Below are 25,171 nucleotides of genomic sequence, written 5' to 3'. Positions count from 1 at the left end.
GAGCTCTTGCCAGGAGACCTGGTCCTCAGAAGGACAGCAGCAGTGGGAAGAGGAAACCAACATGGAAAACTGTCAGCTAATTGGGAAGGCCCCTTCATCATTCATGAGCAGGTAGAACCTGGTGCATTCCTCCTCGCAGATCAATAAGGTTAGGTCTTAAGAAATAGTTTCAATGCTGATGTGCTAAAGAAATATTTTTTTAAAGAGGCAAAAAGTTAAGTAGAAATTGAAGATAATCGTTTCAATTTTGCAAGAACCCTGTTTAGTTCATGTTATGTCAATTAAGGCATTCAAGCCATTTTAATTCAATGAAATACAAGCCTTTACATGAGAAGTATATTACATAAACTTGACTAAATATATTATGCTTTAGCATCATGTATTGACATGCAAAGAAAAAAAATAAAATAATAATAACACGAAAGTGCTGAAGACAGAAAGCACCATAGCATGGCGCAGCAAAACAACGTTACACGACAAAAGGGCATCCCTCCCTAAAATTTCACCTTACCTGCTCAAATTAAAACAGGGCGCTACCTCGGGGACGCCTGGGGGGGGGGGGTCTGACACGTTCAACTTGAGCAGGGAAGGTCTGGAAAAAAAAAAACAGAAAAGAAGAAGGGTGAGCTATGCGGGCAACACTAAGGTCCTCTTAGTCCTACCAGCTCACCTCTTTGAGGCGGAGAGGAAGATATAGGCAAATGATAAGCCCTTGCAAAGAGAAGCAAGAGGCGCAAAGCAATAAGTCGCAGCCCAAACAAGCTGAACGACACAGACAAGTCTCAGCGAAATAAGCTGAGTAACATAAAATAAATAGCCAAAAGCTGGTTGACACGAATAAGTCTCAGCAGAGCAAACCAAATGATGCCAAACAGGCAACAATTGAATAAACTAATCAATATGCACGCAAGTCTGTAAAAAAACTAAGTAGAGTACATAAAGCACAAGCATACAACGCAAATAGGGCGGAAAGACCAAAGCTCATCAAAGACCCTGCTAAACATATCAGAAGACAAGAAAACAAAAAAGTTCTCAATAGCCAAATTAGGAAAACAGGGAGGCCCAACCTACGAGGCTTCACTGAGCGCAACAGAGGGGCTGTTGTGCTAAGGTCTAGGTACTACTACACCTTGGCTCAACAGCAGGTTCAAACAAGCACGCAGACTACAAAACAATCAGTGGACAAAATAGCAGAAAAATAATCAAGTACATAAAACACAAAGCTGAACCCCTGCCCACCAGGACAGGGTAAACATCCAGCAAGTCAGTTACAAATACGTACAAAGCTGGGCCCTTGTCAACCAAGACGAGGAAACACTCAGCAAAATAAGTCAAGAAAACATAAATTCAAGTTACGCTGGACAGGCCCAGCAACAAAAGATAGAGTATTATGAGAAGGCACAAGAAAATATAATCTTTGGCGGCTATACACCCCAATGACAGCAACAAAAGCTACCTAGTTACCACGGATCTAGGTGAGGGAAACTTAGAGGAACCACTAGAGTAGGAAGGTGACAGCCGCCGAAATCTTTATTGCCCACCAGAGAAGGGCAGAGGGGAACCTCCAAGTTCAGCACGACATGGTCAGGAACCTTGCAGCTAGCAGCACAAGGATGGTCAGCAGGCAGCTCGAATAAGCCAGCGTCGCCAGCATCCTCAACTTTGGCCCATAAAGTGTTGAAATGAGCCTGCTGCTCCTCACCCTCATTATACAAACTGCTCACATAGCGGGCAGCAGCTTCCCATCCACCATCATGGCGATCAACTAATAACTTAGCAAAAGCAGGAGAAAGCGCAAAGGCCTTAAGTGCCTCCTTCCTAGCAACCTCCAGCTCAGTTGTATGACTAGCCCGCAGAGTGGCAATCTCTGCTTCCAACGTCTGCACCCTGGCCTGAGAAGTCTGCAGCTGTTCTTCACAGCTTGCCAGTTTGGCCTGGGTGAGCTGAAATTCTCCCAACTGGAGCTGCAGGGAATCCGCCCTCTTCCTTAGAGGAGTCACCTCACTGAACATGGCATCCTTCTCAGTACGAGCCTGCAGAGCTTCCAAATTCTTCAGAGAAAGCATTAGGCCTTGATTTTGGTACTCCTTCTTCGCTGTAAGCAAGGCGTTGGATAAGTTCCCAACAGACCTGACAAGCTACAGCAAGCCAGAATAGAAATTGGCTAAAGATAAAAATAAGATAAGGTATTAACAAAAGAATAAGCAAAAGAAGAAAAATAAACCAGAATCAGATAAGAAAAGACTAAAAGCAAGGACTAACCTTCTGCAAGTTATGACGATATCCCAAGGTGCCATCCTTCTGGGGATCCTCCATGAACAAGGATTCATCAGCCCTCACATTCATCTCAGGGCGAAAAGTAGCATTCTCGGCTCCAGAAGGGCACAACAAGGGATGAAGGTGGACATCAATAGGGACCTTAGAAAATTCAATGGGCCAAGTAGGGAGGAAGGTACCCCCAGCAGAGATTGAGGTAGCAGACAAAGGGTTCTCAAAGGAATCACTCAGGAATTCGTGAACACAACGATTAAGTTCATTGGAATTCTGAGTATCGACTCCCCTCTCAGCATTTCCACCAGGAAGCCCAGTGTTAGCAGAGTGAGAAGCAAAAGGATCAAGGCCAGAGGAGGTGCAAGCCTTTTTCGCAGCGGGCTCATCCTCAGCAGGGACAGAAGTCACATGATAATCCTCCAAATTAATAATGGGCTGATCCTGATTATGAATACTCCCCGCCTGAGATTGCCCACCCCAAGTGGCGCTTCGGAGCCGTCCCCGCAGTCCGGAGGGGCACGAAGGAAACTTAGGAAGCTCCAAGATAGTCTCATCTGGAAGCTGGAAGTCAGGAGCCTCAGTAGAAGGAGATACAATATCCTTCGCAGCAGTGATAGTATCGGCATCAATAGAAAAGAGCAGAACATGCTTAGCAGAAGAATTGGGCTTTACACCCGCAGCAGTAGTAGCCTCAACCTCATCAGATGGAAGCTTGAGAAAACTATTCCCAAAATCATCAGTGGTATTCTTCGGATCATCAGAAGCTTGATCAAGTGGTCTCTGGGACACAAAGGTCTGAGGTGCCACCCGGTCGAAATTCGCAGCAGGCTGCTTCTGAGGAGAAGCACCCTGCGCCACTAACGCCTCAGACTATGCATCCACTCTTCGGGGGGCAGGACGTGTTTCACGCCTACTCCCAAAAGTAGAAGAGGAGGGCTCAGCTTTAGCTCGACTGGATCCCGCGCAATCAACAGCTGTCATAGTGCCGAAGATAGCCCGCAGTTCAGCCAGAGCAAGACGCACCTCATTCTGCAAGGAACCAGCGTACATCACCAGAGTATCAAAAAGCTCCGGAGGATTGTCAGGAGTAGCAGTCAAAGGGTCCTTCCATTTATCAGCCAGCCCAAGAATGTGTCTGTCTAATTTGTCATAACCTGAAAATGGGAGACAAAGAGGCAAAACAACATAAGGGCCAAGGCAAAAAGAAAAAAAAAAGAAGAAAGAGAAAGAAAAGCAACACTTACCAGCCTCATGCGTATAGCACAAACGCATGGTAGAGAGCTGCTCGTTGCCCATAATGTATATAGAGTTGGGCAGCCAGATCTTAGGGAATTTTGAGTCACCAGTCCTCGCTCCCTACAAAGCGTCAAAGGCCTCCGTCTCACAGGCAGACTCATATGGGGAGACAGTACCCCAACCATGTTGGTACGAATCTCCCGGAAATTGCGCGACACAACAAAAGTAGAGGGCACCTTCACTTAAAAGAACTTACCAGTCTAATCCCTAAAGTGACCAAGCTTTGGGAAGGACAAGACTCTCCCATACTTAGAAGCTATGTAGTACCACCCAGACTCAGTCCCAGAAGCAGACCTTTTCAGGCTCATTAAAGACTTAAATAGGTGCAGGAACTCAGGATACCTTCGAAACCGCAGGAACCATAGCAAGCAGATCAAGGTGTGAAGAGAAGCTGGATGCAGAAAAGATATATAAATGTTGAAGGCACGAAACACCTTCTTCAGAGTAGGGTCAAGGGGAAACCTCAAACCCAAATCCAACTGAGAAGCAAACACAGCAATATGACCAGCATGGGGAGCAGACATCTTCGCACCATCAGCGGGCAGAACCAACTCATAGCCCTCACCAAAACCATAAAACTTTTGTCCCACAGAAGCAAGGTTCGGCTTTCTGGTGTCCTTACGCCAGTTGGAATCCAGCACGCAGTTCTTCGGTCCGTAGCATTTTTCATCTAAAAAGAAATCGGTTTTTCCCTTCTCTACAGGCTCCACAACGTAAATGTGCTGGCAATCATAAAAAGCGTGGTCACCAGGAGAGTCACTCATTCTACTCGAGTTAACGACTGGAGAAGGAGATGGTGATGAAGTCGCAGTGTTGCCACCCCGTACTACATAATGGTTAAACCGATTCACATCAGCCATGTCATCAAGCCAAGCAAAACTATTTAAGGGCTGAACATGGGGGAATGAGGCTAACAAGAGACACGTCAGGGGGATTAGCCTTGACGGTGTCAACTAACATTTTATGGCGCATTGCGCGCAACCTTAAACGGGTGAGATGGGACAAAGGAATCCCATCCTTAACAAGCACCCGCTCGCAATAAGGATCAAAGAAGTCAGGACGAGGCTCCCGCCGAAAAAGGTGAAAAGCACTACCTTCAGTAGGACGACTATTGCCTGACCCAGATCCGGTAGTAGGAGTCGCAGCAGTACCCGTCCTGCTCGTAGCGGGGAGACAATCAAGGGGCATAACCATTTGTATAGGAGTGGAGGAAGAAGAAAGAGAAATAGGAGGAGTGTGCGCAGAGCGCTCACCTGAAGGAGAGGATCAAGAAGGAGAATCCGACTCAGTGGCCACTTGAGGCTCACTTATGTTCTGACTATCAAAAGCGTCGGACATTGTGAAATCTAAAAAGACAAAAACCCCACAGAAAGGAAGAAGAAGGCAATGAGGCACCAAAAATTGAAAATCAGTTTATGGAGACAAGAATAATGGAGGAATAAAAGAGGGAATCAAGAGCGCAATTACAACAACAACAAAAAAGGGGTAAAAATCGGACAATGATAATTGAAACGAGTTAAAAGACACAATTTTGTGACGAAAAATGGAAAAGAAGCAAAATTGGGTAAGTACATACAACAAAAGGTACAAAGTAAGTACCTTTAGAGCAAAAGTTGCAGAAAACAACAGAGTACAACAACAATGGAAAACACAAGAACTCAAACAGAAGTGAAATTCAAAACTGCAATCAAGAGAAAAAGAAAGGAAAAATTAGTAAGAAAGCAAGAACAAAGAGGAGAAAAGTAAATATGACAGGAAATTGAAGCAAAAGCAAAGATGAAAGAAGCAAAAACATACCACAACAATGGAGGGGAAACACACGTCTAAGAATGGGTACAAGAAAGTAAGAAAATTTGAAATAAAAGAAAGAAGACGGGGAAGATGAAAAAATGAGGAAGGTAAAAAGAAATGGGGGACAATGAATTTAATATGGAATTAATGGGCGGTTGGGCATGAAGTAAAACCAAACCGCCATGTCACTTTGGTAAAATCAAAACTGCAGGATTGGATGATCGACACGTGTCTCATTCATGCAAATGTTGTTCTCACCTAAAAAAAATTAAAAAAAATATTTTATAAAAATAATAAAATATAATTTATCAAAGAAAGACTTCAGCGGGAGTGATCGAAATTCCTCTCAGCAAGATCGTCATTTCTCAGACTTCAGAGGGAGTGATTGAAATTCTTCTTCGCAAGATCGTCATTTCTTAGTCTTTAGCGGGAGTGATCGAAATTCCTTTCAGCAAGATCGTCATTTCTCAGACTTCAGCGGGAGTGATTGAAATTCCTCTCAGCAAGATCATCATTTCTCAGACTTCAGCGGGAGTGATCGAAATTCCTGTCAGCAAGATCGACATTCTTAGACTTCAGCGGGAGTGATCGAAATTCCTCTCCGCAAGATCGTCATTTCTCAGACTTCAGCAAGAGTGATTGAAATCTCTCCCTGCAGTTTTAGCAAGCAACAACCAAGTGTGCGCCCAGCAGGCAAGAACAAAGCCATCTTTAACACCCAATAATGCGATAGAGTTCTCACCAAGATTACGACCTAACCACTCAAGTCTCCGGATTGCATCACCAACCTAGAGACTAGAGGGGCTAGGAGTGTGCAGGGTAATTTGGCCAGACGACCCGTTGAGTCATGGCCGATAAGGCTGCACGCTTAGAATAGCTGGCATGAATGACCTCATACCATCTCTTGAGGGGCTAGTTGTAGGGGATAGCTCATGCTGAGCTATTCCTTCTAGCTGGGCTCAGATAGGAAGGCTCCGCCATGTAAAGAAGAGTCGGCATGAGTGACCTCATACCACCTCTTGAGGGGCTAGTTGTATAGGATAGCTCCCGCTGAACTATCGCTCAGCTCTCCAGGGTGGGCACTCATGGCCGAGGGAATAATTGTGAGGGGTTCACCAGCTTGATGGAGTCATCTTGCAGAGTTGACCAGGTCGAACTCTCCACAAAGGAGATCGTACACCTATAAATAGAGGGCAAAGTAAAACAAAAAAGAGGTTAGACACACAAGTTATTACACTCTCTACATCTCTCTAAGTACACTTTCTCTCTCTAAACACTCTCTAACTTAGGCATCGGAGGGGGGTTCCTCGAGCCACCCCCGAGGGCAGTTTACGTGTGTTGCCTTGTGTAGGTTTTCGACGGGGCGAAGCTCATCCAGTAGAACCCTTGGATCCACACCTAGAACATTTATTATTATTAATGTTGTTGTTATTATTATTATTACTATAATTATTATTATTACTGTTCCAGGTATGGATCCAAGGGTTCTGCTGGGTGAGCTGGGTCCCGTCGGCAACCTACACACGACAACACACGTAAACTGCCCTCGGGGGAGGCTCGAGGAACCCCCCTCCGAAGCTTAAGTCAAAGAGTGCTTAGAGAGAGAAAGTGTACTTAGAGAGATAAAGAAAGTACAATAACTTTAGTGTCTAACCTCTTTTCCGCTGTACCTTACCCTCTATTTATAGGCGTACTATCATCTTTGTGAAGAGTCTAGCTTGGTCAGCCCTGCGGGCTGATTCCCTCAGGCTGGAAAGCCCTTCTTAGCTACTTTCTCGGTAGTGAGTGCGCACCCTAGGGGCTGGGCGATAGTTCGACGGGAGCTATCCTATACAACTAGCCCCTCAAGAGGTGGTATGAGATCACTCATGCCGACTATTTATATGCAGTGTAGTCTTCTTAACTGAGCCCAGCCGGAAGGAATAGCTCAGCAGGAGCTATCCCCTACAACTAGCCCCCCAAGAGATGGCGTGAGGTTTATTCATGCCAGCTATTCTGAGCGTGTAGCCTTATCGGTTGTGGCTCAACGGGTCGTCTAGCTAAATTACCCTGCACCCTCCTAGCCCCTCAAGTCTCTGGGTGTTGCTGAAATCCAGAGACTTAGGAGGGAAGTTCTGTTTCCGATGATGATGCCTTCACTGTCGTTTAAAATTTTTGTTGGCTCTGTTTCTGCCTGCTGGGCGCACTTTCGGCTGGGAATTTCTTGGACTGTAAGGGGAGTTCTTTTATAACTCCCGCTGAAGTCTGAGAAATGACGAGCTTGGAGGAATTTCGATCACTCTCGCTGAAGTCTGAGAAATGACGAGCTTGCGAAGAGGAATTTCGATCACTCCCGCTGAAGTCTGAGAAATGACAATCTTGGAGGAATTTCAATCACTCTCGCTGAAGTCTGAGAAATGACGAGCTTGCGAAGAGGAATTTCGATCACTCCCGCTGAAGTCTGAGAAATGACAATCTTGGAGGAATTTCGATCATTCCCGCTGAAGTCTGAGAAATAACGAGCTTGCGGAGAGGAATTTCGATCACTCCTGCTGAAGTCTGAGAAATGACGAGCTTGCGGAGAGGAATTTGATCACTCCCGCTGAAGTCTGAGAAATGATGAGCTTGCGGAGAGGAATTTCGATTACTCCCGCTGAAGTTTGAGAAATGACGATCTTGGAGGAATTTCGATCACTCCCGCTGAAGTACACATTTTTTTTTTACGGGAACAGTATTTGCATGGGTGGGACACGTGTTGATGATCCAGGCCGTCAGTTTGAATTTACTAAAGTGACATGGTGGTTTGGCTTTGCTTCGTTTCTAGCTGCCCATTTACTCTGTATTAAATTCACTGTCCCCCACTTTTTACTCATTTCTTTTACTTCCTTTATTTTTTCATCTTCCCTTCTTTATTACTTTTTACTTCAAAATCTTCGCTTTTCATTTCTCCTCTTCAGGTGCTCGTGTTCCTCCATTGTTGTGGTAAGTCTCTGCTTTCGCCTCCTTTGTTTTTGCTTCAACTTTCTGCCGTACTCGCTTTTCTCTTTTATTTTTTCCGCTCTTACTTCTTTACTAATTTGCTTCTTCTTCTGTCTTTTTTGACTGCAGTTTTGAACTTTGATTTGGTTAGGTTTTTGCGTCTGCCATTGTTGTTGTACTCTGTTGCTTCTGCAACTTTTCTCCTAAAGGTACTTACTTTGTACCTTTTTGTTGTATGTATTTTCCCAATTTCGCCTCTTTTTGCGCTTTTGCTAACCAAGGTTGTATCTTTTGATTCTCCCTAATGGAATTTGCTCAATTTTCCCCCCTTTTTTTGTTATTGTAACTGCATTCCTGGTTCTTTTCCTTTTATTCCTTTATTGTTCTTGTTTCCTTAGACTGATCTTCGATTTGCGGCGCCCCACTGTTTTTTTCTTCTCTTCGTGGGCGTCTTGTCTTTGTAGATTTCATAATGTCCGACGTTTCTGATAGTCAAAACATAAGTGAGCCTCAAGTGGCCACTGAATCAGATTCTACTTCCCGATCATCTCCTTCAGGTGAGCGCCCTGCGCACACTCCTCCTGTTTCTCTTTCTTCTTCCCCCACTCCTGTACAAATGGTTATGCCTTCTTCTTGTCCCCCCACTGCGAGCGAGACGGGTACTACTGCGACAGCTACTGCTACATTTGGGTCAGGCAGTAGTCGTCCCGCTGAGGGTATTGCCTTTCGCCCTTTTCAGTGTGAGCCTCGCCCTAATTTCTTTGATCCCTACTGCGAGCAGGTTCTTGTTAAGGATGGGATTCCTTTGTCCCACCTTACCCGTTTAAGGCTGCGCGCAATGCGTCATAAGATGTTAGCTGATGCCGTTAAGGCTAATCCCCCTGACGTGTCTCTTGTTAGGCCAATTCCCCATGTTCAGCCTTTAAACAATTTTGCTTGGCTTGATGACATGGATGATGTGAATCGGTTTGACCATTATGTAGTGCGGGGTGGCAATATTGATACTCCATCACCTTCTCCCTCTCCAGCAGTTCGAACGAGCAGGATGACTGAGTCCCCAAGCGATCGTTCTCTTTTCGATTGTCAGCCCACCTATGCGGTGGAGCCTGTGGAGGAGGGCAAGACTGAGTTTTTCTTGGATGACAAGTGCTACGGGCCCAAGAACTGTGTGTTGGACTCTCTCAGGCGCAAGGATGCTAGAAGGTTGAACCATACTTCTGTTGGGCAGAAGTTTTATGGTTTTGGGGAGGGCTACGAGTTGGTCTTGCCCGCTGATGGTGCAAAGCTCTCTGCTTCCCCTGATGGGCACATTGCTGTGTTTGCGTCTCAGCTGGACTTGGGTTTGAGGTTTCCTCTTGACCCTACTATGGATAAGGTGTTTCGTGCCTTCAATATCTGTATTTCCCTGCTGCATCCAGCTTCTCTTCATACCCTGATTTGCCTGCTATGGTTCTTACAATTTCGGAGGTACCCTGAGTCCTTGCAGTTGTTCAAGTCTTTAATGAGCTTGAAAAGGTCTGCTTTTGGAACCGAGTCCGGGTGGTACTATGTTGCTCCTAAGGAGGGAAGAGCCTTATCCTACCCAAAACTTGGTCGTTTCAAGGATTGGACTGGCAAATTTTTCTGGGTGAATGTGCCTTCCACTTTTGCTGCGCCACGCAACTTTAGGGAAATCCATACTAACATGGCTGGAGTTACTGTCTCCCCCTGCGAGTTTGCTCGTGAGATTGAGGCTTTTGAGGCTCTGCAGGGTGCGGGGACTGGCGACTCCAAATTTCCCAAGATCTGGTTGCCCAACTCCATATACATTGTGGGTAATGAGCAGCTCTCTGCTATGCATTTGTGCCAAACACATGAGCCTGGTAAGTTTCTTGGCTTTCTTTCGTTTTCTTCTTCTTTTTTTTTTTTTGTTTTTTTTTTGTTTTAGTCTTTTACGTTGTTTTATTTTCTTGTCTTTCCCCCCTTTTCAGGCTATGACAAGTTGGACAAGCGTATCCTTGGGCTGGCTGATAACTAGAGGGACCCTTTAACTACTACTCCTGAAAATCCTCCTAAGCTCTTTGACACACTGGAGGTGTATGTCGGCTCTCTTAAGAATGAAGTGCGTCTTGCTCCCGCTGAGCTGCGGGCTATTTTTGGTACTGTGACTGCTGCTGACCGCGCAGCGTCCAGCCGTGCTGAAGTTGAGCCTTCATCCTCCACTGTTGGGAGTAAGCGTGAGACTCGGCCTGCCCCTCGAAGACTGGCTTTAGAGCCTGAGGCGTTAGTGGCACATGGTGCTTCTCCTGAGAAGCAGTCTGTTGCGGCTTCCGGTCGGGTGGCACCTCATACCTCTGCTGCCAAAAGGCAACGTGATCAAGCTTCTGATGATCCAAAGACTAGCGTTGATGACTTCACGGATAGTGTTCTTAAGTTTCCCTCTAATGAGGCTAAAACTACCGCCGCGGGCTTAAAGCCCAATTTTTCTACTGAGCATGTTCTGCTATTTCCTTCTGATGTTGACAATGTTACTGCTGCGAAGGACGTTGTTGATCCTTCTGCTGAAGTTACTGATTTCTAGCTTCCCGATGAGACAATCATGGAGCTTCCCTAGTTTCCGCCACGCCCTACTAGACTGAGAGGGCGGCTCCGAAGTGCCTCCAGAGGTGGGCATGCTCAGGCAGGGGGTGCTCACAAGCAGGATCAGCCAGTTATAGACCTGGAGGATGATCCTGTAACTTCCGCCCCTGCTGAGGATGAGCCCGCTGCAAAGAAGCCTCGTACCTCCTCTGGCCTTGATCCCTTCGCTTCTCATTCTGCTAACACTAGGCTCCCTGGCGGGAATGCTGACGGGGGCATTGACACTCAGAATTCAAGTGAACTTAATCGTTGTGTTCACCAATTATTGAGTGATGCTTTTGAGAACCCCTTGTCTGCTACCTCGATCTCTGCTGGAGGTACTTTTCGCCCTACTGGGGCTATTGAGTTTTTTGAGGTTCCCATTGATGTCCATCTTCGCCCTGTCCTTTGTCCTGCTGGAGCTGAGGATGCTCCATTTCGGCCTGAGATGAACATGAGGGCTGACGAGTCTCTGTTGTGGATGACCCCTAGAAAAGCGGTACTTTATGGTACCGTCTGACTCAAGGAGTCTGTATTCCAGCTGATTCTACGCGCAACTCAGTTAGCTTCCCTGCTGCTACGGCTTGCCATGACCTGCAGAAGGTTTTTTCTCTTTTTCTTTGTTTGTTCCATTGTCAGTGTCTTGTTTTATTCTTTCCTTCCACTGATTCCTATCTTAGCTTACTCTTTTCTTTCTCTGCCCTTTTTTTCAGCTTGTCAGGTTTGTTGGAGATTAATCCAATGCCTTGCTGGCAGTGGAGGAGTATCAGAATCAAGGCCTGATCCTTTCTCAGAAGAATTTGGAGGTTCAGCAGGGTCGGGCTGAGAAGGAAGCTATGGTCAGTGAGGTGACTCCTCTGAGGGAGAGGGCGAACGCCCTGCAGCTCCAGTTGGGAGAATTTCAGCTCACCCAAACCAAATTAAAGAGCTGCGAGGAGTAGTTGGGGGCCTCTCAGGCCAAGGTGCAGGCGTTGGAAACAGAGATAGTTGACTTGCGAGCTGGGCATGTTAATGAACTGGAGACTGCTAGGAAGGAAGCACTTAAGGCCTTTGCACTCTCCCCTGCTTTTGCTAAGTTATTGGCTGATCGCCATGATGGTGGATGGGAGGCTGCGGCTCGGTGTGTGAGCAGCTTATATGGTGAAGGTGTAGAAAAGCAGGCTCGTTTCAACACCTTCTGGGCCATAGTAGAGGCTACGGGCGAGGCTGGTTTGTTTGAGCTACCTGCTGACCACCCTCGTGCTGTCAGTTGCAAGGTTCCTAAGCATGCTGTGTTGAACTTGGAAGTTCCCCATTGTCCTGATGTTGCCGAAGCTATTGGGGTGGAGTCCTTGGCTGGTGGACTATAAAGGTTATGATGGCTGTCACCTTTTCACTCCAGTGGTTCCTCCGAGTTTCCTTCACCCAGATCTGTTGTAACTAGGTAGTTTTTGTTACTATCTTTGGGGTGTATAGCCGCCAAAGATTATGTTTCTTTGTGTTTCCTCAGAATACTTTGTCTTTTGTTGCTGGGTCTATCTAGCTTAACTTGAATTTGTGCCTTTCTGGCTTTACTTGCTGAGTGTTTCCTTGTCCTGGTGGACGAGGGCTCAGTTTTGCATATGTTGTAACTAACCTGCTGAATGTTTACCCTGCCTTGGTGGGCAGGGGTTCAGCTTTGTATTGCATGTATTTCTGCTACCTTGTCTGTTGATTATCTCATAGTCTGCATGTTTTATTAGCAGTTTCTTTGTTGCGCTCGGCGAGGCCTTGTAGGCTGGGCCTTCCCGCTTTCCTGATTTTGCTTTGGGTGCTTGTGCCTTATGTACTCTGTTTAGGTTTGATAGAGACTCGTCTGCATGTTGACTAGTTTATTCAGTTGTTGCCTTTCTGGGCATTACTCGTTCTGTTCTGCTCATACTTACTTGTGTCAATCAGCTTTTTAACCGCTCGTTTAGTGTTGTTCAGCTTGTTTTTCTGTGACTTATTTATGTCGTTCGGCTTGTTTTGTTGTGACTTATTTATGTCCTTCAGCTTGTTTATGCTGCGACTTGCTTTTTTAAGCCACTTACTCCTTTTTGTAAGGGCTTATATGTATCTACTTCCTCCTCCTCTCCCTTTCGAAGAGGCGAGCTGGGTGGGACTAAGAGAACCTTAGTGTTGCCCATATAGCTCGTCGTCTTCGTTTTCCCTGCCCTCTCCTGCTCAAGTTGAACGTGCCATGCCTCCCCCTTAGGCGTCCCCGAGGTGGTGCCTTGTTTTACTTGGAGCATGTGAGGTTGGGTTTTTGGGAGGGATGCTTTCCTTCTTAGCTTAACGTTGTTTTGTTGTTTTGTGCTAGAGTGCTTTAGTACCCTCAGCACTTGCATTTGTCTTGCTCTCTTCTTTCCTTTGTTTTGTTTTTCCTTACTTCTGTATGTTATTATATGATGCTAAAGCATGATATGTCAAAACAAGTTTACGCAATACACTCCTCACTTAGAGGCTTGTATTTCATTTAATTAAAAATGGCACATATGCCTTAGCTAACATAGCATGAACTAAACAAAGTTCTTACAAAATTGAAATAGTTGTCTCCGTTCCTACTTAACTTCTTGCCTATTAAACAAAATATTTCTTTAACACATCAACATTAAAACTATTTCTTAAGACCTGACCTTCTCGACCTGCGAGGAGGAATGCGCCTGGTCCTACTTGCTCATGAATGATGAAAGGACCTTCCCAATTGGCTGACAGTTTTCCATGCTGATTTCCTCTTCCCACTGCTGCTGTCCTTCTGAGGACCAAGTCTCTAGGCAGGAGCTACCAAGTCTCTAGGCAGGAGCTCCCTGTGCTTGACCCTTTTATTGAAAGCTTTGGAAATCCTGCTCTTCTGGGTTGCCAACTTGAGGGCTGCTTTTAGCCTTACTTCCGGCAGGAAGTCTAGCTCTTCCACCATGCGCTTTTTGTTTCCTTGCTGTTCATAATGCTGTATCCCAGGCTGGGAATCTGCACCTCCACTAGGACAACCGCATCAGCCCCATAGGCCAGGGTGAAAGGGCTTTTACCAGTAGACTATTTCTCAGGGGTTCTGTTTGCCCATAAGACTTCAGGGACTAGGTCAGCCCATAGGCCCTTGTGCTCCTCCAGCTTTCTCTGCAGGGTTGTTAGGACCAGCTTGTTTGTTGCCTCGTTTTGACCATTGCTTTGAGGGTGGCAGACTGAGGCACTTGCATACTTGGTGCCCATGTCCTCCAGATAATCCTTGATTGTGTCGCTATCGAATTGACATCCGTGGTGAAAGACTGTGGCACTCCGAATCTTGTGATGATGTTCTTCCATATGAACATCCTCACTTGTGTGGCCTTTATGTACTTGGTCGGCTCAGCTTCTATCCACTTAGTAAAATAGTCTACCGCCACTATGAGGTATTTTCTACCCGCTGACCCAGTGGTGAACGGTCTCATTATTTCCATTCCACACTGGGCGAACAGAATCGGGCTGAGGATTGGAGTCAAATCATTTGTTGGCTGGTTTATGACTGGGGAATACTTCTGACATTTGTCGCACTTTTTCACACATGTCAGCGCGTCTTGAAATAGAGTTGGCCAGTATGCGCCTCTTCTTAGAACTTCTACCCCCAACGCTTTTCCACCAATGTGGTTGACACATATTCCTGAGTGGGCTTCTTCCATAATGCTTTCCTACTCCCACTCGAGAATACACCTCGGCAGTGGTTTCGAGAAGCCTTTCTTGTTAAGCTCCCCGTTCATTACCATGTACCAATTGGCGTCTTTCTTTACCTTCTTAGCTTGGACCTCGTCGTCTGGTAGCGAGCCATGAACTTTGTATGCCAGAATGTCTATAAACCAAGCTCGCTGTTATCCAGTGCAGTTCACCTGCTCCTTTTCGGCGATGCTGCTTTCTTCCAGGACTTCCACCATCACTGTCCTCGTGAGGCTCTGCAGGGTAGAACTGGCTAACTTTGACAAGGCGTCAGCCTGGGAGTTTCCCGCTCTGGGGACCAAGTCTATCTGGAAGTGAACCAGCTGGGCTTCCGGTTCTTTTACCTTAGTTACATATTTCAACATGGTGGGCTCCCTAATCTCGTACGCCCCCTTCAGCTGACTGGAGACAAGCTGGGAGTCAGTTTGTAGATGGACTTTCCTGGCTTCGGCTGCGATACTCATACGCAGGCCTGCCAGTGTTGCCTCGTTATTTGATGCTTTGAATTTGAACTTTATAGCGTACTCAAATACATTTCCTTCTGGGGATGTCATTATGATTCCTGCCCCGCTCTCTGCTTAGGCTGAGGATCTATCTACTTCTACCCTCCAGAATCCAACGTCATCTTCCTTCTCCTCATAAGAGGCTTCCACGATGAAATCTGCTAAGGCTTGTGCCCTGATGGCTGCTCTGGGCTTGACCTCCAACTCATACTCAGAAAGCTCGATGGCCCATTTCAAGAGTCTTCCTGATGCGTCCATCTTCTGCAATGCTTTTTCCAGTGGGTGATTTGTGAGGATTTGTATTATGTGCACGTCAAAATACAATTTCAACTTTCTTGCTGTTGTTACCACTGCGAAAGCCAGCTTCTCGACCAATGGGTATCTTTGTTTTGCCTTAGTTAGTACATGGCTCACAAAGTATATTGGCCTTTGTTGTTTTTGCCTTTCTACCAAGAGGACGGCTACGATTATCTGAATTGACACGAAAATGTACAGCTGCAACTTTTCCCTCAGCTCCGGGCTTATCATTCTTGGGAGCTTAGTTAGATGCTCCTTGATACCCTCAAAAGCTTCTCTTTCTGCTGCTCCCCACTTAAATTCTCTGTTCCCTTTCAACAGCTGGTAGAATGGCAAGGCTTTGTCTGCTGACTTGCTGATGAACCTGGTCAGTGCAGCCATTCTGCCTGTCAATCGCATGATGTCTTTAATACACTTAGGCTCAGGTAGGCTTAGGACTGCCTCAACCTTCTCCAGATTTGCGTTTATTCCTATTTCACTGATTAGGAAGCCTAAGAACTTTCCTGAACTCACCCCGAAGACACATTTCTTTGGATTGAGTTTGATGTTGTACTTGCTCAGGGTGGCAAATGTTTCTTCTAAATCCATGATATGTCCCGCCTATGTGACTCTCTTTACAATTCAGTCGTCCACATATACTTCCACATTTCTACCCTTCTGGTGCATAAACACTCTATCCATTGTCTTCTGAAAAGTTGCTCCTGCATTCTTCAACCCAAAGGGCATAGCTATGTAATTGTACACTCCCCCTTCAGTGATGAATGCGGTTTTCTATCAATCTGGGGTGTGCAGGCTGATCTGATGGTATCCTGAGAAGGCGTCCATGAAGCTCAGCAGGGCGTGCCCACTAGTTGAGTCTACAAGCTGATCTATTCGTGGCAGCAGGTAACAATCTTTCGGGCAGGCTTTGTTGAGGTCGGTGAAATCAACACACATTCTCCACTAACCATTAGCCTTCTTGACCATGACTACATTGGCCAACCACTCTGGATAATCACAAGGTGCAATGAATCCCGCTTCCAAAAGCTTTTCTACTTCCTCCTGAATGGCCTGGTTTTTCTCCGTGGAGAAGCTTCGCTTCTTCTGCGTTACTGGCTTGATATCCTCTCTCACGTTCAGCCTATGGACCATGACTGCGGGGTCAATTCCAGGCATCTCATCTGTTGAAAACGCGAAGATATCTTTGTTCTTCCTCAACAGTTCTATGAGGTGTACCCCTACAACTGGATCAATATCTTTCCCGATTTTCACCGTTATTGATGGGTCACCCTTTGTGAGCTCAACTGTAACGTGCTCCCCGCTGGGAAGTGGCCTGGCCATCTCCTCTTTTGCGGGCTCGAAATTTTCTATGGCCAACTTTTGCTTATCCTTTTCCCTACGGTATTCTTCGCGCTTCCTTTTCCTTAACTTTCTCTCAGGCTGCACAAGGGATCTTAGTTTTGAGATCGGCTGCTGCCTGATCCTGGCGGGCTGCTTTAAAGCATTTATATAGCTTTGTTGAGTCGTCTTTTGTCTTCCCATGAGCTTTTCTGATCGCCCTTTGTTAGTTGTGTAAGCCATGGCGAGGTGGTAGGCGGAAACCACTCCGCCGATCTTAAGAATGAGCGGCCTTCCCATGATCACATTGTAAGGTGAAGGAGAGTCTATCACCAAGAACTCTGCCTGAACATCACGTCTTTTTGACCTTTTCCCTACTCGAACTGAGAGTTCAATTATGCCCTTTGGGGTTAATCCAGATCCGTTGAACCCGGTGACTTCATAACTCACCCTTTTCAGATATTTCTTGTCAAACTTCAACTCTTTGAACGCGCTGATGTATATGATGTTGGCTGAGCTGCCCCCATCTATCAGTATTCGATTCACCTCTCAATTTTCTATCCTCATTGTTACCACCAGCGGGTCATCATGAGGATAAACTATGCCTTCTTGATCGTATTCATCAAATGTAGCCCGCGGCTGCGAAGGAAGTAGTGGCCATCTACGCTTCTCATTGTAATTTATCTGATGTATCATTGCCCGCAGGTCTGCTCGTGCTTTGTTCACTGTTCCTCCGTGCACTGGTCCTCCGCTGATTACATAAACTCTACTTTATGGCTTACTGTCTCTGTCCCTGTCCTCAGCGGAACCCCTGTGACCTCCTCTGCGGTCACGACCTGCTCTATCCTCATCCCTTCTTCTGGGAGGATCAGCGTGCTGCTTGAACTGATTCAGGTATCCTCTCTTGACCAGATCTTCTATGTTATCTTTCAAGTGCGTGCACTCATCAATGGTATGGCCATGGTCTCTATGGAAGTCGCACCACTTGCTGGGATCACGGTTCCTGTTAACCATTCTCAGGGGTCTCTGCCACTTATCATCAGCTTTGTTCACACTGAAGATGTGATACCTCGAGTGGGTTAGTGGGGTATATTGATCGAACCTTCCTGGCCTTCCTCCTCTCCTCGGATCTGGCCTTTTTACCCCCACCGCTCTGTCCGCCTCTCTGCGACCTTGTTCAGCTTTGCTTGGCTGGTCAGCCCAGGCTATATTTTCTGCCCGGGTGACTTCTGCCCGCTTAACTGGGTCGCTTTTCCTGCTTAGCATTGCTCTATCAGTTTCGTCTGCCTTGATGAACTCGTGCGCTATACCCAGCGCCTCAGCCAGCGTCTTGAGGCTCTTATGCCCCATATACGCTCTAAACGGCAAGCCCGGCAGCAAGCCGCTCTACATGGCCAGCAATGCTATCTCCTGGCTCATATTTGGAATGGTTGTTGCCTCCTTGTTAAATCTGGTGATGAACTCCCTCAGGGGCTCATCCTTCCCCTGAACCAGTGACATCAGCTCAGTTGTCATCTTGGTTCGATCTACCATGGTTATGAAGAGCTCCATGAACATCCTCTTCAGCTGATTATACGAGTATACAAAACCTTTAGGGATGGCTCCATACCATTCCGCAGCTAATCCCTCCAAGGTTGGTGGGAACGCTTTGCACCAAATCGAATCCGCCATGGTATAGAGCACCATGTGGTTCTCAAAGGCTGATATGTGGCTCTTAGGTGTTGTGGTTCCATTGTACCTACATCTCGGCATCTTTATCTTCTCCATCGGTTCTTCCATAATCTCCTGACAAAATGGGGAATCATCTGGAATAACCTGGATCCGCGCTCGCTTATCTCTGTCCGGGCTGGGCCCCCGCTCTGAGGCTGATGACCTGCTGCGGGGAACTCGCCTCTCTAGGCTCGTCCCAACTTGGGCTATCTCCTCCACACTCCATTCTCGGTTCAGGTTGCGAGCCTCCAACTCCAGTACCTTCTTCCTCAGCTAAACGAGCTCCTTCTGCTCGGGGGTGAGGATTGGGGGTGCCGGCTTCTTTACTGCTGGCTCCGCATCTTCCACTGCTGGTGGCGAGCTCGCTCCCTTACCCATATTGACAAGGACTGCCGTCATTGCCGCCAGCTGTTCCTAACTGCACTTATAGAGATTCTGCAAGATGACCGGCATGTTTACAGGCTGCGTTTTTTGGGCTATGGGTGTTGAAACAATGGGTTCATTGTTCGTGCCTGTCAAAGACATTCCATATTTGAGAATGGAACTGGATCCTGTCGGATCGACTGGTTTCGACGCTGCTTTAGCTGCAGCTAACGTCAGTCCGGTGGGGTTAGATTTTTGTGAGATGGTTGATTTGGGTTTTTCGGTGGATCCTTTTGGATCGACAGTTGCTGCTGGTGTTTTTTGTGGTGTTTGGTTGGTGTCGCTAGTTTTGGGTATGGGTGTTTGTACAAATTCCTCCCAGGCCATGGTGGTTTGTCAACTAGTCCCTAGCTCAGTTGGTTCAGGTTAGATGGTCCTTCCCCTCCTTCTAGCGCCAATTGTTCCAGGTATGGATCCAAGGGTTCTGCTGGGTGAGCTCGGTCCCGTCGGCAACCTACACACGGCAGCACACGTAAACTGCCCTCGGGGGAGGCTCGAGGAACCCCCTCTGAAGCTTAAGTCAGAGAGTGTTTAGAGAGAGAAAGTGTACTTAGAGAGATATAGAAAGTACAATAACTTTAGTGTCTAACCTCTTTTCCGATGTACCTTACCCTCTATTTATAGGCGTACTATCATATTTGTGAAGAGTCTAGCCTGATCAACCCTGCGGGCTGACTCCATCAGGCTGGAGAGCCCTTCTTAGCTACTTTCTCGGCAGTGAGTGCGCACCCTGGGGGTTGGGCGATAGTTCAGCGGGAGCTATCCTATACAATTATTATTATTATTATTATTATTATTATTATTATTATTATTATTATTATTATTATTATTATTATTAATGTTATTATTATTAATGTTGTTGTCATTATTATTATTATTATTATTGTTATTGTTATTGTTATTGTTATTGTTATTGTTATTGTTATTATTATTATTATTATTATTATTATTATTATTATTATTATTATTATTATTATTATTATTATTATTATTATTATTATTATTATTATTATTATTATTATTATTATTATTATTATTATTATCACTATTACTATTACTACTACTACTACTACTACTACTACTACTACTACTACTACTACTACTACTACTACTACTACTACTACTACTATTACTATTACTATTATTAAGTGCATATACCATTGATTTAGGTGAGTGAAAACATAAATATATGTATACCATATTTAACATATGTTAATAGTAGAAAGATAAAAGACAACGGTTTACTTATATTTATTTCACAAAAATTTTAAAATAAAATGATTTAATGAGTAATAATGATTTTACATATAAATTTGTATTAATCATATATTTTTTAACCCTAAAATAATAATGATATACAAAGTACTACTTGAAAACAACCTCTTTTTTTTTTTTAATTCTTAAATTGTATGGAAATATTTGAAAAATAATTCAACTCAATGAACTAACAATCAATACCCACATACATAAAATGTTTCTACACATTGTGATTCTAATATCAAATGTTTATAAAAGAAATTGTTATTAATTGTTATTATTATTATTTATTTATTTGAAAGAATTGTTTTAATAATTAGAATTTATTAATTAATAATATTATTAAATAGTAATTCTTAATAGTTTGAATTATTAAATATTAATAATGATAAATATTATTATTAATTAGGAAATTTTGCATAAAACTACCTTTTAAATCTTGGTTTTTGCAAAAAACCACCTTATAAAAAAAATGTTGCAAAAGACCACCTATTTACAAAAAAATGTTGCAAGTAACCACCTAGTGCCGGAAACAAAGAGTTGACTCATTACTCCGGCGTTGACCTTGATCACGTGCTAAACACGTGACCCTAAATGACCCTTTCTTTTTCTCTCTCCCCTCATAAGTCATAACTATCCTCACCTGATTAAATGGAGGGCAACCCAACAATAATCACCGCCGTCACAACCACCGGTCCACCACCGGCGTCAAGTCTTCAACCAATGGCTACGTACCCACCACCGTCATCACTCATCTGTTATCTTTCTAAAGCAAGATTAGATTATTTCTTTCTCTCCTCTCTTTCCCCCAATTTCTGCCATTTCTAGGGTTTCATCATAGCTTCAAAAATTCAATTTTTTTTCATTCCATTCACAAAATCAAATACCCAGTATGTGAATTAATCAAAGAAGAAGATGCAAATCAAAATGCTAACAGAATTACAATTCTCGATAGATACATGGATCCCAAATTTAAAGGCCAACATTTCTCACTCTCATAAAGGTCATTGTTCTAGCATTACCTCTTATTTTTCTTCTTCCCCAATTTACTTTACTCATCTCATGGGTTGTAATGGCGAAGATGATAGGTATTCAGTTGTCTTTGTTGGCCTTCATGATTTTCTTAATGCGGGATAATGCGAGTGAATGGTTCTTCGAAATGTTGGTAGTTTCGATTATTTGGCATTGGTTGTAGAACCAGAACATTTGTAATCGTTTTTGTTGTTGGAGAAGGTGGTGATAAGGGTGAGGCAGCACGACTATGGGTAGCCAATGGTTGATGCCGGTGGTGCTTGTGAAAGAGACATTTTTTATCGCCCCCCCCCCCCAATTATTGCCTCTAGTGAGTAGTTGTACTTGTGGGAGAAGAGAGAAAAATGGAGGGTGATTAAGATCACATGACCAGGTCAACGTCGGAGTAATGGGTCAACCCCGGAGTAGTTGGTCATATAGTCACTTTCCGGCAATAGGTGTTAAATTGCAACATAATTTTCAAAAATTGTGGTCTTTTGCAACATTTTTTTTATAAAGTGGTTAATTGCAAAAAAACGAGATTTAAGGTGGTTTTATGCAAAATTTCCTATTAATTATTATTATGATTAATAAATATTAATTATTATTAATATTAATAATTATTAAAATTATTTTTAATATTATTAATTATTATAATTATTCAAAACAATAAATTATTATCATCAATACAATATTAATTATCATTATTATTGAATATTAATTATTATTATTATTATTATTATTATTAGAGCAGAGCAGAGCAAAGCAGAGCAAATTTCTTTTAAGCAGAGCAGAGCAGGGCTCAGCAGAGCAGAGCAAAGCAGAGCAGCTCTAAAGAACGGGACCTTAGATCTCTGCCAAAGTATTGTATGTAAGAGACAAAATTGCAGAAAATTTCTACAAAAGTATGACTACCAATTAAATTGTAAGTTGATTTTGTTTATTTTTGAAAAAAAAAACAAATAAATCAAACCCTAACTTTTGATTTGTCTTATTCTTCAATTACTTTTTCTAGATATATGAAATTATATGAAATTCTAGTATTAGTTCATGATTTCTTATAATTTTTATCCACAACAATTTTCTTGTGATTATAGTAGAATGATGTTTGGTATAACAATCTGCTTTAAGTTGAATTAATTTGTGGTGTATTATTAGCTTATTAATTTACTGGAAAAAAAAAAATTAAAACAGAGTTTTATTGCTCTAATTTTCTGGATTAAATCTATTTAGTAGGATTATGGAAATATAAATTTATTTCGTAGATAAATATTTATTTTCATTTGATAAATGTTCATTTATATACTAGTATATGTTCATACACATATTAATAAACGGTCATTAGAATTATGAGAAAAGTCCCGATCTCCATTTTCTTCCTATACTTTCTATCGATCTAATAAGGAAAATCAATCCATTGTAATTTTCATTTTAGGTGGAACATTGATCATTTTAGATGGATTTCATGTTCATTTATATTCAATTAAATTTTATTCATGTTCATTCTCTTTACATTATATGTTCATTATTATATTAAAAGATGCTCATTTGCAATCTAATTCAATATTTATTCTCATATTTAAACATGTTCATTTAGATTTATACTTATTCATTCATTCTCACATTAAAAGACATTTGTTTCAATTTTAATACTAGTACTTGTTTGTTATACTATTGAAAAATGTTCAGTTAAATTTTAATATTTGTTCATTCTCGTATTGAAAAATGTTTATTTAGATTTTGATATTACTAATTCATTTTCATATTGAACTATGTTCATTATTTTCTGGCAATATGTTAAAATTTGTATTTTTAAATGTTTCTGTTTTGTTTATGCTACGTGTGTTTTGATTGTTACTAACATTTTACTTTAAAATATTTTTATCTCTTATCACACATGACAATGAAACAAAAAAAAAAAAAAAAGTTGAAGACAATAATATATGTATTGATAAAAAGATATGCATCAAGGAAAATACACAAATATCATAAGAGTACATAAAAGGGTATCTATTATAAGGACAATAATTCTACATACTTTGATGCATACCAAATATATTATATTATAGACGATGTTTAATTCATATTGTAAGACACATATATACTAAGTTGATACGTACCTTATTGAAGTTTTAGATTTTCACTTTAGATTTTACTTTTAATTTTTATGTTTTTAATTTTAATTAATATGTTAAGCATGTGTACATACATTTGAAAAGATAAAAAATTGTTTAAGAAATAATGAGTATATAGCACGGGCGTATTAATAATATTGAACATTTAATGATACAAACTGAACATTTATATTTACAAAAATGAACCTTTATATTTGAAAAAATGAACATTTATATATACCAAAATGAACATTTTATATATAATTCGAAATTGAAAAATTATAAGATGACGTCATTATGATGAAGAGGGGGGCTGCAGACAATACTAGTAGAAAAATACAAAAAGGCACCGCTGAAAACCGGTGGCTTAAAAAATGGGCGGGATTATATATATTTAAATTGCCACCGGTTCAAACCGAACCGGTGGCATAAATGGTAAAGGCCACCGGTTTTGAACCGGTGGCTTTGTTAAAAAAAAAAAAAGGCGCCTCATATATTAGCTTAGCTATTCTTCTCTCTTCTCGTACTCTCTCCTTTGTTTTCTCTCTCTTCTCGATTTCTCTGTCTCCTCTCTCTTCTCTCTGCTCAAACCCTCCTTTCTCTCTCTTCACTTGCCTCCTCTTGCTCCATCTACCGCCGCCCCATCTACCGCCGCTCCACTCTTTCTTTCTTTCACTCCTCTCTTGGCAGCACTAATGGGGAATTCAGGATTTGAGGATGATGACGGCGGTGGTGAATGTTGTCGCCACCATCGTAATTGACGGTCTATTTATTTACTGGTGCCAGATCTTTGCAAATGTGGTGGAATTCTTCACGAAGGTATGTGCTCTTCGATTTGAGATCTAGGGTTTCTGATTTTTATTTACTTTTTTTTTTCCACTTTTTTGTCTGAAATTTGTTATTAATGTTCAATTTTAAGCTATAATGCTCTTCAATTTTGTGATTGTGGTGTAATATTTGGATTAGCTTATAAATATTGTTATAGCATATTAGTCAGATTTGATGATTTCGTGATTAATTTGCTAGTTTCATGATTATTTTGTCGGTTTATAGAGTTCTATTGGTTATATGCCGATATGCTTCCGCTGTTTGCTTGCATTGTGTATATTTTGCAATTGATTTGTTTTGCAATTACTTCGATAGAATATAACCCGAGCTATTCTGATATAATGCTGCTATTTGATTGATTTGTGATTAATTTGCTAGCTAATGCTAATAGTATAGTAATTGTGATGCTGCTGCTGGTGCTGCATGTCATTGCGTTATTCGCGTAGTGTGAAATTCAACCTTTCATTACTAATATTAAAGATTTTATGTGTTTTTTGCAGGCTATTACTTCAACTGGAACAAAGAAAGGTGAACTGTTTTTTGGTGATGTGAGTACTCAGGTGAAAAACAACAATGTCACAGCTGATATCAAAGTGGACACCGGCTCTAATGTGAGTCACAATATTGCTGGAATTTGTTGGATATGATGTTTTGATTCTTGAAGTATTCTAAGCTGTGATCTATCTTTTTTTTACTTGAGATTATATTAATTTGGTTTTTTTATATCCTGGAGTATAGTTATTGTTGTTAATTGTACTGTTTTATATCCTGCTTATTGTTCGGAGGCCTCAAGTCTTCAAGGGCTAGTGGCATATTGGTGTCCCAATTGCTATGTTTAATCTACATCTTCATGCTTATCCTATAGTGTAATGCTTATTGCATAAGGCAATTTTGGTGCAAAATTTTGTGCACCTGGTGGTCCTCGAATTATAGCATATGATGATCAGTGCATACCTTTTCTTAGTATGTTGATACCTTGTGACTTACGTTTGAATGATTTGAATTATTCTTTTCCTGCCATGACATAATTGCCCCTCCTTGCATTGCACCCACAAAAAAACCCTTTGCCCTGTCATCTTCTTTCTTTTAAATCAATGATCCTGAATTTCTGAA

The 25,171-nt window shown here is 42.7% G+C and overlaps 1 protein-coding gene and 1 long non-coding RNA gene across 2 annotated transcripts; one reads left to right on the top strand and one right to left on the bottom strand.

Annotated features, from left to right (window-relative positions):
• Positions 1-13,684: 13,684 nt before the first annotated feature.
• Positions 13,685-14,214, bottom strand: LOC145630604 (uncharacterized). Its single transcript, XM_081682835.1, has 2 exons — positions 13,949-14,214; positions 13,685-13,892 (listed from the first exon to the last, which is right to left on the bottom strand). The coding sequence occupies exons 1-2, from the start codon at positions 14,212-14,214 to the stop codon at positions 13,685-13,687; spliced, it is 474 nt and encodes a 157-aa protein (XP_081538961.1).
• A 9,530-nt stretch (positions 14,215-23,744) lies between these two features.
• On the top strand, positions 23,745-24,824 carry LOC145578141 (uncharacterized). The gene is made up of 2 exons (XR_014098847.1): positions 23,745-24,049; positions 24,559-24,824. It is a non-coding gene; the product is annotated as an uncharacterized LOC145578141 (long non-coding RNA).
• Positions 24,825-25,171: the final 347 nt, after the last annotated feature.

This window comes from Chenopodium album, chromosome 1, assembly GCF_948465745.1.
Source record: "Chenopodium album chromosome 1, dcCheAlbu1.1, whole genome shotgun sequence".
Taxonomy (NCBI): domain Eukaryota; kingdom Viridiplantae; phylum Streptophyta; class Magnoliopsida; order Caryophyllales; family Amaranthaceae; genus Chenopodium; species Chenopodium album.
The sequence above is the reverse complement of the archived record's forward strand: the minus strand, read 5'-3'. Positions and strand labels throughout refer to the sequence as shown.